The following is a 13,666-nucleotide window of genomic DNA, read 5'->3' as shown; positions in this document are numbered from 1 at the left end:
CTCTGAAGTGAGAGGTTTCCAGTATCATACGGACTGCAATAATCTAATGTTGAAAAAAATAGAATGAGAGATAATATGTTCTGTTTTAATACAGTATTTTATGTTTTAATATATTAATTTGTGTTCAAATATAATATTTTGTGTTTTAAAATACTATTTTGTGTTTAATATACTATTTTGTGCTCAATGATATATTTTAGCTATGTATGCAATGAATTAGCCCGTTTTATTTTGATTATCTTCGTATTATTGGTAAGAGTAAGAAGTAGGTACCTTTCTACAATTGTATAACATGAACCAGTGTCCAACAGCAAAAAAGAAACCGGAATTTAGGTTAATGTATTTGTTTATATATATATATATATATATATATATATGCATATAAGGCACATTATACATATAATTACGGAGTATATACATGTTCAAATTGTTTTTACTTTGTACATTGATTAATTATTGTTGTTTTGTTGTTGTCTAAAATAATGTCTGATATTGTAATATGCTTTTTGTGTTCCCATTAAATGGAAATGAAACATGTCATTTTTTTTCTTTGTACAGACCCAACCGGGTTAATTCTGACTTCAATAGACTGTTTTATTCCAATATTTGATTAATATTAATAGCTAGATAAATATTCCAGATATATGTCCGAAGTGAACGTCCCCCTCCCTTCCCTCTCTGAGTATCGCGTCTATCTATCACCTAGATCATTTATTGATAGCAATAAAATGTTTACTATTGATTATTTTATCCTGTTTATTATTTCATAATATTATTTGAATTATTAGGAGTCCAAATCCTCGAAATATCCATATATAAGTATTTCGTTGATAAAAAAAAAATTAATCGAATACTCCTTCTGTAGAAACACAAAAAGACCCATTACACTGTTGTTTCAACAAATCTGTCATAATAACTTGACAAGATGTTTTTTCTTAGTATGTACTGGATAAATATGCAATAAGCCCATTTTAGACCAGGTATCTACATAAGCCTGGAAATCTCATAGTTAGTCACATATTTGAAATTATCCACAACTGTGCCTAGCCAATGCTTATTGTCGATATCTATACTTTAACATGTATATGTTGATTGATTGGTGTTAAACGACACTTTCAGCACTATTGTGCTATTTCGTGGCAGTCTGTTTTTATTGTTGGAGGAAGCCGGATTGTCATCAGAGAACCATCGACGGTTGGTAGGAAAACTGACAGTCCTAGACAATTAATATTGGAGTCGAGCACACCTGCCACGTGCGGTGCGGGATTCGAACTCACAATCTCAGTGTTGTCAGAGGCTACAGATACAGTAGTTCGACTTCTTAGACCACTCGTCCATCGAGGCTCCTAACCTTTCATAGAAAGGCTTTCAACAAGATAACAACGAATTCAGCTGTTCTTCTAGTTCTTTTAAAACGTTTTAACATTTTGCCATGAGTGCAAAATTAAAATCCCTTAGACATTTCTGTTATTCCGCAAAGGTTTTAGGTGCTCTACACATACTTTACACTTATGGTACATATAAATAAGCTGGCTGGCATTATTATAGGAATGAGTAACTTTTTACATCGCGATGACCGTGAGGTCATTTCGATGTATTGCTATCGCCTAAATATCCATTATGCAAATTAGTTTTGGGTTTTCAACCGATCTATAAAAATTATAGATCCGCGGTCACTTATCTAGTGCAAAATAACATTACTTATCGCTTGTTTCAAATTCATTTTTTTAATGGATACTCCTATAAATATTTTTATTAAAACTCAAATTAATAATATGAAAATATGTTGTCGTTAGTTGTATATATAAAAGTAAAAAATCATTGATGATATAAATGCACACGTATCGAAAAATTGTGTTAAAGCTTACGGAAGAATATCTCAAGAACGTTTTGCGACACTCCCGGCAAGGACCGATAACTCTGTTATTTGTTTTGCGGGAAAATATGAATGGCTTCTCATATCCAATCTTTTAGAAAAATCGATTTTTTTACAGAAGAGTGTCCACCATGCACTTGCACTGCACTATAATTAGAATAGTAGAATAGAATGATATATAAATAGATGAAAATTATATATACATGCAACCGTATATTAATATAATATATAACAACAAACCAGACGTGTATACTCTGACACTATTATCATATTAGTATAATAGTCCCAGGTATACTGATTTGTATCACTACAATATAATAGTTATTACGGTGCGGTTGAATTTCCTGTCATTTATTCATCATCCATGCACGAACTTGTATCAGAAAAAAATATATCTCTGTAAATTAACCTCAGTTTCAGGTATAGAGATGTGATCTATTTCTGTGACATGTGCTTTTGACCATCCACAAGAACCTGCGGTCATCCGATGTTCAGTACTTCAGTACTTTGATTACTGTTTAAGACCACAACATGTAAATTGTAATGACACCAAACTAAATTTTAATGTGTTAGCTCACAAGGTACATGTAACAGTCCGCAGTAAGTTTAACAAATCTGATCATAATTCAGATCTATCGCAACTCACGTGCTCGTCCAAGATGAGCTTGAGGAAATCCGAGATCTATATTTAATTAGATTGGTTGTCACCCTAGCTCCTTGTAGTTATATGCTATTTGCATTATTCTTTCTTTCGACGGACTTATCTTTGCTCTTACTCCTAGGTTGTCGCTTTCTTGGAAGGGGTTTTACTTGATCATACGATCCCATACATTCAAGCATTCATGTGGCAACGAAACGTTTGAGGTGGTTAAAATCTTGTGAACCAGTAGTACCATATGTCGTTTTTACTTTCAAAATTTGAACTACATTGCTAGTTTTTAATGTTATACACCACGTTAACGGTATCTCTGAATATACAAATCACTAGAAACTTTGTTAACTATAGTAACATGTTGAACGTAAGGTTCGAAAGTTTGGTTATGATCAGTAAGTTGCGAGCTTTTCAGGGATATATCAATTTCCATACTGATGATATTGTTAAAATGTTTCCCTTCAACAAACTATACTCTACAAATTTCTAGAGAAGATATAAGTTCATTTAACAGAGATACAAAAAAATTTAATGATGGAAAGTGTTTCAAACCTGGCTTACATCCGATTAAAAAATTTGGGAAGAGGCTTGTCCTATATATGCAGCGACGACTTACAGTCCTTACCAAAGGTACATCTAAAATTAATGTTGTTCGGTGAGCCTCTTTCTCTTCCCTGCACTTGTTGGATGGTCGACCTTAAGATATAACATAAGGTGTGTATGTATTCTCAAAAAGGAGATTGGTTGAAATGATACTCATTTTTACTATTAATATTGTCGATGGCGCAAGAAAGAGATGTATTTAACTAATCGACTCTATCTATAGCTAGTTTGGCTTTTAGGTTACACCTTTATCGTCATTTTTATTTAATTTGAAAATCGTCTTCTGATAAATATTGAGAGTCCCACAATCACTGAAAAAGCAAAAACAACATTCTAATGCAATTTGTTTAGAACGAAATTGTCATTGGACGTTGACAAATATTTAAAAGGGTCAGATCGTCCGTTCTACCAGTCCGTAACTAAGGAAAGCTTCCATTTTGAATTTCGAGTTTTATTTTAACTATGTAATTTTTCATCAAAAAAATAAACAAAAATAACAATTTTTGCCACAAATTTTATTTTAGGGTCAATATTTAAACCATCAAGAAGCGTACGAAAAGTATAAATACGTTTAGATTTTATGTTTGACATCGGTAGTATACCAATGACGTCACATTGACTTTTCATTTATGGCATTTTTAAGCCAAAATATTTACTAAAATGGTATTTATTTTAATGTGTGGCATTAGAATGAAGATAACTGTATTATACTTTAAGCTTAAGTTGATTTTACTGTCGCAAATATCCGTTTACCTAGCTCCACTACGCGTCGCTACGTAAACTCAATTTGCGACAGTAAAATCTACGTTTTACGAAGGCCAAGCTTAAAATACAATACAGTTATCTCCTAAATTGTCATTTTTTTGTCTTTTTGATATAGAAACTCCTTTTTGTATAATACTGGCTATAGATATACTTAATGTGTATTATCGTCAAGTTGTAGTACTATTATATAACATACGATACATATTACAGTACAAACGAAGAACACGTGTTTCAGGAGTGACCTTTGTCAGATACATTCGAAAGAAGACACATGCACTAATACATGTTATATAAAAATAAGAAAATGTGGTATGCATGTGATTGCAAATGAGACAACAAATGAAATGTCACCGTACGGCCTTCAACAAAAATAAAACCCATACCGTAAAGTCAAATAACGACCCCAAATTGACAAAATTTCAAACAATTCAAACGAGAAAAAGCAACGGTCTTACTAAGGACAAACAATAAACGAAAAACAAGTATGACAGACATCAACCAAAAACCTAAAAAGGACCTTAACAAAATCGTCCAAATCGCCGAAAATCAACTTTTCCTGGTTAGTTACAATCTTTGTTTAAGTGCAAATGCATATACAAAGTTAGAATCATATATATAGAAGAAAGTTAATAAATCTCCTGTTCTTTGATATTTTCGAATTCCTTCTCTCAAGAAAAAAAATATAAACTATAAGGGGAAGTGAAATTTAATGAAATGGCTGTGCCCTTTTCCTTAGACCCAAACACTTCACGAAATCCTTAATCTTGTCAAAGCATGAAAATAAGTTTATTACGGAAAGTAACATTTTGACAATGAAAAATAGATTAAATGAGTTTGTAAAAATCTGTTTGCTGTATGAGGAAGAATTTTATATATATATATATATATAGTCTGTGTAGATGGACGATCAGACGTACGCGGAAACTTAAAAATTAAAAATTATAACCATCCGGTAGTGGGATTATCATATTGAATGTGGGTTGTGTAAAAACAATAACCTTTGTATGTAACCTTCCAGAAGTTTTTATGCTACTAGCAAAGTATTAAAGAAGACATCCAAGGGATTGCCTTTATCTTATTTCACATTACATGATAGATGATAACAAGTAATTGCAAACATAATAAGATAAATAATATTACTCTGGAGCGGAATATTTTAGTGGTACTTCAAAGCCTAGATTTTGCTTTCCAAATACTTTAAATAAATTAAAAGTCCTCCTTATTCCTTAAGTGAGACGATCATTGCTAGGAGATACAAATCTGAAGAGTCTATATTGAGGACAAATTCCTGTGTTCCTCTAATATGATTTGCATCATATGTTTGTCTAAGTTATATAGTAAATATGAAATTTTATCTATAACATGGATGACAAATTTTCTTCGCAGTAAGATTATTTAAGATATATGAAGTTCAAAAGTACCAATATATTATGAAATTTAAAACCTTGAAATTCTTAAAAAGTTTAAAACCCCATGATCAACTTCAGTGCATACCATAATTTGTCAACCTGTCAGTATTTGTTTGTTCTTTGTTATTAACAAGAGGTTGATGGGTTTATTTTTATACAAAAAATAGGTTATAAAAGTATGTTAGTGTACGGTGCGATAAAATAAATATCTGTTTTTTTTGGCAAACAAACGATCAATTTTAAGGTTATAGTACATGTTTCGTTCGAGATGGAGATTTTCTGTGTGTAAGGTTTTTTTTTTTGTCAAAGTGTTTCCTTTTTTATCTAAACATTTTCCAACAAAAACATTACCATTAGAACATGTAGAAAGCATTACAGCTATTTTATATAATACGAAAAATAACATAATGGTATGGCGTACTTTTTCTTCATTTTGTTGAAGGTCACAAAAAAACTTTAGACATCGTTTGAGACGAGTGTTTGTCACATGATTCGGAATGTATATGTATACTATATGCATGTACATGAACAATTATAAGAAGCGAGTTTCAGTTGATTTTCTCAGTGAAATCTAACCTTTAGTGATACACTCTTAAATCTGTTAATCTAAAAAAAATAAGGTAGCCTAGTAACTTCCCGAAATCATCTTTATTCAGCAGTATTAATCATTTCCACTATTATCAAATGGTGTTATATTGTATTAACGCTTTTGTAACTATCGGCATTTTGTTTGCTTTATTTGAACAAATCTTCTTTTAGGGTAAAAATAAAGACTTGGGTAGTTCTGTATTATATTCAGGTTGTTAATTTATTTTCATCTAACTATATGTTAGTGTTTCCAAATAACTTCTTATTTTTCTAAAGGTTAATGTAATATTTTAAAGAACAAAGATCAACGAATGGAGGTTGTACACAACTAAATTTATCTACAATTTTATACTTTGTATGTAAACTTTATCGCGTGCGTGTGTTTCTTATAAAAAGAAGGAAGAGAAAAGACCACATTTTCAATATATCGACCGCTAGGCCTTATGACGACTTTTTGTTCCACTTTCCATACATGCACGATGATTTAAGGCTCATACCATGCATACATATGACAAGTATGTTACTATACATCATCCAGTGAATTTAAAAAACAATTTGATTGTCTTAGTCTAAAATTGAGAGTGTGCACGTTTACGTAGTGAGACGCATTTTTATGCACTTCAGCCAATAACAAAATGGCGGCTCAATCAAATTTCACAAGACAAAAGCAAGGAAAAAAAGTACTTGAAAAGAAAAAAAAAGCAGTAATTATACGTAAATAAGTAGCGATTGCAATAACATTATTTGTTAATAATCAGTTGGTTACATCTTTGTCCGATAATTCCTACAACATTTCCTGCTTTGATTATAGTAAAGCATAACTCCCCATGAAATCATATTGCCTTTTTTGAAATAAAAAAAAAAGGAAAGAGAACAAAAATATGATTTTGAAAATGCAATTTCTGTATAATCTTTCATCGATCGTGTAGAGTTCATCTCGGAATAAGAAGATGATTCAAAAATGTGTTGCATAGTTTTCCACTTAAGTTTAAATAACAAAATATAAACGATATCAGAAGAGATGATCAAATGTATTTAAATGCTCGACAAGATAAGCGTTTATCGGTTACGATTTTCAACATGTCTACATCGTTAAACTGCATGTAAGAATTTCAAAAGATGCACAGAATATTAGTTTTGTGCTATTATTTTGTAGCTATTGTTGCAAATGACGACTTTCTGTTGGAAAAATTTCCTGTCGATTTTGGATGGGGAGTATGTAGTTCAGCATACCAAACGGAAGGAGCATGGAACGAACACGGTAATACTTTTTAGAATTTATTTGTAAAATTAAATCTTTACTAGGTCTTTCTATGTATTCATGATGCAGACAAAATCATTAAAAATAGCAATTGAAAATTTACAAACGACTGTAAAGCTTATCATTGGACACCACTTCTCTTGATTTTGACCCAGTGGCGGATCCAGAACTTTTCATAAGGGGGCCCGCTGACTGACCTAAAAGGGGGGGGGGGGCGCTCCAGTCATGCTTCAGTGATTCCCTATATAATCAACCAAATTTTTCCCACAAAAGGGGGGGGGGCCGGGCCCCCCAGGCCCCCCACCCCCCTGGATCCGCCTATGTGACCCTTGAATTTTGAAACATTCTGTTAGTAAAATCTGTGAGCAGCGATTTTCTTACTCGGTATCTGAGTGTTGAGAGAATGTCAAACATTTGTTAGAAGCATGGAAAATTTGCAGGAGTGTGTGCCAAAAATGATTGAAATTCACTATCAAGGGATTTTAATAGTAAACTACTATATAAAACCTTTGTATTACCTCGGACATATAATATATATAATTCACACTTAACTTGATTTACATGTCATACTGTGAAATTATATGTCTCCGAGATATGTGTATATTCAAATGAGAAATTAATTGCCACTTTCTTTTAAATATCTAATCTTAAAAACAAATACGTTTATTAAATATTATTTCTGTTGATCACAAATTGTCACGTCTCGACTAGAAAATTATTATTATAATTATTGATGGAATTTCATTATATATAAATTGCTTTCTTTCTTTAGAATAAACAAATAATATTAACTTTGTCGCTTTATTTTAGTTATATAAGAACATATTTCGTTATAGAAGTGTGCCTAAACGCAATGGGGTAACAAATAAAAAACGACGGCTTTGGGGGCCATACATCACCGACCATTTCACACCGCTTTAAATCACTTCAAAACCTGAAAATCCCTCTTTTGGTACGCACTGAAACCTGGACCGGACCGGACTCCGGACCCGGACTTTGGTATGAAACCCGGAACCGGACTGAAATTTTCCCACATTCCGAGCGCAAAATTAAAACAAAAATGAAGAATACAATAAATAAATAAATAAATAAATGATCAAGTAAATATATGTTTAATCAAAGCCTATTTATTCAAAATTTCTCCAAGAGTTTAATATTTTGTGCTTTATGCTTTTGTATCAATAATGATAACTAGTGGTTTTATATGACCTAATTGATGAGAGACACTTTATTTTCGGTACGTTTAAAAACCGCTCAGGACCTCCTGAGTGCACTCAGGACATAAAAAGTGCACTCAGGACATGTAATAGATGTGTTGGTGAGCGTTGAGGGTATGCATTCGATATATAATTTAATTTTTGATCTTATAATCAAGGCCGCATTCATTAACCGGGAACTTTTTTTACCCCAAGATGCCTGATGGTACTCTGAATAAAATCTTCTGCGACTCCTGATTGGATGATACACTGTTGGAATTTTTCCAATAAAATAAGACATTTAAGCAGCGATCGACTGATCAACGATGTAATACACAATCTTGAACAGTTGAGTACGGGCTGTGACCTGACATGACCCCGGACTAGCTTGAAGTTTACTATACCTGCGTGTATTGCATTACGATAACTAACTGTATGTAAACTGTTTATTGTGGCATAGCTTGTTGACGGGACATTTGATCAACCGTGTAATACACAGGAAATTTAAAAGACATTTATCCGAGATCCAACGAAATAATCAAATGTTGGTCGTAATAGGCGAGTCCGGGTGGTGACCTGAAGTGACCCCGGACTAGGTGTATTCGCAAAATATAGACATTGATAGAGATATAAAACTTCACACATTATGTGATGAAAAGAGGTTTTTCATTTATATTCATTTACCTTTTTGCTTATTTGATTGTCAACGTAAAAATTAACAAAAAGACTTTTATCCGAGAATCAACAAAATAATACTAGGTGAGTCCGGGCCGTGACCTGAATTAACCCCGGACTAGGAGTAGACGAATTATAAATATAAACTAAATTAATTCATCCAAAAATATGTCCATGTGTTTTAAAGTCATTTGTAAATATACACACTGTAGGTATGATTTATTTTTATTATCATCATAACGCATCTTGTTACAGTTCTCCAAAAATTAACTAACTTCTCCTGAATAAAAAAGGAAAAAAAATAATTCTAAGAAAATTCACTTTCCACCTATAATTTTTTACCCAGTCCGGGTCCGGCATTGTCTTGTCTTGCAATTGCCTTGTCTTGTGTGAAGATCCCGCCTTTCAAAGGCACGCCTCTGGTTACATACTAGAATATGGTGTATTTAACACCCACTAAATGTTTATTACACTATTAAAATCTAAAACAAAAGATAATTTAGATTTTAAATATTCACGCCTTTGACTGAGTGGTTGCAAGCAACCCTTTCTTTTTATTCACCGGTAATGTTTATAATATTGTATTACGTCTAATGTGCAATGCAAAGCAAAGTTTTCTACTTATGTATTCTACAAGATGAAGAAAATCTGTACATCCACATTTACATTGACAGTTACAGAGCAAGGCACTAGCATCCAATATTAGTTGTGTACTAATTTCTAGTTTTTCTAATGTTCTACATTTCGCCGCGGCAGAGCTCGCTTTTATTGATAATGTGTGAAAGTTCAAGCAGGTGATAGTTTCTAGCAGAGGCTAAAGCAGTACATGAATGAATGAAATGGTCTAATGTTCCAGCGTCCTCCTCACATAAGAGACATGTTGGGTTGATGTCAACTTGGTTGAAAGCTGTCCTATTACATTGAAGAATATATGTTCCAGTAAGGAGTCTAAGTTTGATGGCCGGGAGACGCTGGATGTCTTTTGCAGAAGTCTGGACACTTGCTAGAGCATTGACGGTAGTTGACCAGTTTTACTATTAGATGTAGAAATAAATGAAATACTCTTGTAGTAGACAGACATGGTAACCACATGTTCAACCCAGAAGGTGTCAATCGCTTTCCTGATAGAGTTCTTTCATTTTAATTTTGAAGGTGGTTCATCTAAAATGCTAAAGATTGATGGTAGGCTGTATTTAATTAATAAAGATCTCATTTTGTGAACCAACTGTCCTTTACGGCTGTCACGTTGAGATGAGGATTTGTCTTTTTGCGACTTGTCTTTCTATAGAGTTCTCTTATCTTGAAATGTTTGCAAAACTTCCCAAAGCTAGTTTATGGATTTTACTGATTACTGGAGTCGTACCCAATAGTATGATGAATTGAGTCATGCTTACTCGCTCCACTTATGAAAAAGAAAGTAATGCCGTTGAATTTATGTCTGCCAACTCACCCCACTGATAAATAAAAGTATGTACAAAATTAAAGCCTACCAACTAGCCCCACTTATGAATAAAAGACAATGGTAAATTTAATTTTGGAAGGAGAAGTCTCAGGCGTAACTAAATTGCTTTTAGACAATTGGCTATGAAAGATGAAAAATCTGGAAGTTGGTTTACAAAACTACACAATTTAACTGAAATTTATTGATTGCCGTCGCCTTATGATATCATTGAGAATCCACCATCAAAAATAAGCTGGAATAGGCATGTGAATAACTGTATTAACAATTATTTTTTTACAAAATTTAAAGATGGAAGCTAAAGGAAATTCATCCTTGCAATATATTAATTTTAATGACTCCAACATAGGAACTGTGCATAATATTTGGAAAAGCAGTGGGACTAACCCGTACTCCGTAAATATGGCTGCTATTAAAGTTAAAATTGCCACTGGAATAATGATTCTTCAGTATCAGAGGTCTAGAATTTCAAAAAACTATTTCAGCAAATTGTCCATTATGTAACATTGAACCAGAAGATGTGACTCACTTTATACCGTTAAATGTGAAAAGCTGTCAAGCATAAGAAATCGCTTTATCCAAGAGCTGAAATCTTTTCTCGTAGATAGCAATAAGCCGTTTTTGCTAATACAAGGCAGAGGCGGATCCAGTCATTTATAAAAGGGGGGTTCCTAACCCAGGATAAAGGGGGGGGGGGGGGGGGTTCCAACTATATGTCCCCATTCAAATGCATTGATCGTCAAAAAAAGGGGGGTTCCAACCCCCGGACCCCCCTGGATCCGCCACTGCAAGAACTATTTGATGATGAAGAGAATCTTTCACATCTATAATTAGAAACTATACCATAAACGTTTACTTTTAATGTCAGAGTAAATTTATTCTCAGTATAGCGGTATATAAGAAACAAAATAAATTCCATATCGGATAACTTTTCGATATATACATTTGATCTGCATTTTACTGGATTTTGTCAGGATTTATATAGTGATTCTTATTCTACCGTCAATATGATGTGGATAGTGTTTGAACTGTTAGCTCGTATCCGATGCTTATAAGATATTAACTGATTCTAGATTTTAAGTACTTCGTTTGCGTGTTATATAGAATATTTGCCTTACCTAATGAACAGTGGAAAGTTTTTTTTAGATTTTATGATAACAAGGATATAGTTTGAACAGTAAACGCTAATACGAGGGCAGGAGTGTTATACTATAAAATAATTGCTTACCTAATACACCTTATCGCTATTTGTCCGCCATTACTGGACACCACACAGGTTCCCGTAAAATGTTGACGTCATAATACAAAATATCTGACGCCACAATGGAAAGGTGATTGTTGTATGACGTCAATAGTTCAAGCGGGACAGATTCTCAGGTCAGCCGGCAATAGCGATTAGGTGTATGAACAGTGGAACGTTTTTTTTTAGATTTTATGATAATAACTAAACAAGGATAGTGTTTGAACAGTAAAGGGTAAGTAAACGCTATACACCTTATCGCTATTCCCGCTTGACCCGAGAATCTGTCCCGCTCGAACTTTTGACGTCATACAACAATCACTTTTCCATTGTGGCGTCAGACATTTTCTATTATGACGTCAAAATTTTACGGGAACTTGTGTGATGTCCAGTAATGGCGGACAAATAGCGATAAGGTGTATTACGAGAGCAGGAGTGTTTATCCTGTTTACTATATAGATACATAAATAGTGAAATCTGGACAAGTGGATTGAGTAATAAACTAGTTAACTTCGTTTACATGGTGATGGATTAGTCCGCGTGCTGTATATATGTTACTGTTTCTAATAATTACGTTTACAGGTTTATGAACATATACTATAACCAATTTTATGAGTGCCCCATGTGTAAGGGTTAGGGTGCAAAATAAAGAAGTACGCTGTAGAAGCGAAGCTCCTGCTAGAGGAGGAAGATAGGTAACAGGTAGCTTTTTCTGGGTGAATTTGAGTACATGCTCCTCTCCCCGGTACCTCGATGTCACAGGGACTGAGCAGTGTGCGTGAGAATTTAGGGTTTGCCGAGCTTGCAGAAGCGAGAAATAATACTATCATGATAGATGTCCCTTTTCGTTGACTCAGTCGCCGTCAACAGCTACAATGGGCTATTCCAGAAATATTCTGTCCCCCCCCTATGGAAGACATAAGATGTAAAAAAAAAAAATCCATGGAAATATTTTTCACCATTACCAAAATTTTCTGGAATTCCAGAATTTAAACGCATTATAAAACTTAAATATACTGGAATTTTTTTCATGATGCTGTCAATTTGTCTGGAAATTTTAGTGTAAAGATTAGAAGCAATACCTATGGAAGACATCGATTTTATTTCTTCTGTCTGGAATTTATCTGTTTTTTTCTAAATGTGCCAAAAAAAACTGGAATTTTATTCTCAGTAACATATATGCAGCCGTAACCAAAAGAAGTGTGTTTAAAAGTTAAGCACAAACAAATCCCTGACTAGAAGAACTGTTAGCCAATATGTTTACCAGTGTATATGGAAGTCTTGTCATTGCAGACAAATACACCACTATCCCAGGAGAATTTGGATCCAGCACATACGTTTTTTTAACCTCGCTGCATATATTTTCTATATATATATATCTGTCCCAAGTCAGAAGCCTGTAATTTAAGAGGTTGTCGCTTATTACTGTATTTCATATTTGTTTTTCATTTATTGTTTTGTATATCAAGTTGGCCATTAATTTTTCTCGTCTGTATTGTTTCACACTGGTCATTTTCAGGCCCATTCTAGCTTACTATGCTGTGTGAGCCTAGGCTCCATGTTGAAGGCTGTACTTATAGGTTTCATATAACAAGTGAGAATTGAAATTATATCGCTTGATTTCAACTGGAGTTATTTAATTTCAATATAATAATAAATTAGCCTGTGGCGAGTTTATTATTAGTAATTAAATTAAATAACAAGAGTTGATATCAAGCGATATCCAATTTTCTCAAGTTGTTAAACCTATTTCTCTTATGGTCAACACTCTCAAAGGGTAAAATTAAAAATATGTAGTTTTTCATTATTATATATTTTTAATGTTAATTAGGTGAAAATGTCTAAACAATGGGATTAAAAGCACAAACAGCAAGTTAATAGCTGGTAAGAATGCATATGGGAAAATTAATAGAGAGATAATTGATTTGACCACTTAATTGGA

At 33.2% G+C, this 13,666-nt stretch overlaps 1 protein-coding gene across 1 annotated transcript in view; it reads left to right on the top strand.

Moving 5' to 3' along the window:
• Positions 1 to 6,982: 6,982 nt before the first annotated feature.
• The window catches only part of LOC127712850 (lactase-like protein), a 30,778-nt gene continuing 24,094 nt past the window's right edge, over positions 6,983 to 13,666 (top strand). The window contains exon 1 of the mRNA XM_052219456.1: positions 6,983 to 7,154. Within this exon, the coding sequence (XP_052075416.1) occupies positions 7,013 to 7,154 (142 nt within the window). The 5' untranslated portion in view covers positions 6,983 to 7,012. The remainder of the gene's footprint in view (positions 7,155 to 13,666) is intronic.

The sequence above is a fragment of the Mytilus californianus genome, unplaced genomic scaffold (assembly GCF_021869535.1).
Source record: "Mytilus californianus isolate M0D057914Y unplaced genomic scaffold, xbMytCali1.0.p SCAF_8, whole genome shotgun sequence".
NCBI classification, from domain to species: Eukaryota; Metazoa; Mollusca; class Bivalvia; order Mytilida; family Mytilidae; genus Mytilus; species Mytilus californianus.
Note: the sequence above shows the minus strand (reverse complement) of the source record. Positions and strands in the feature narration are given on the sequence as shown.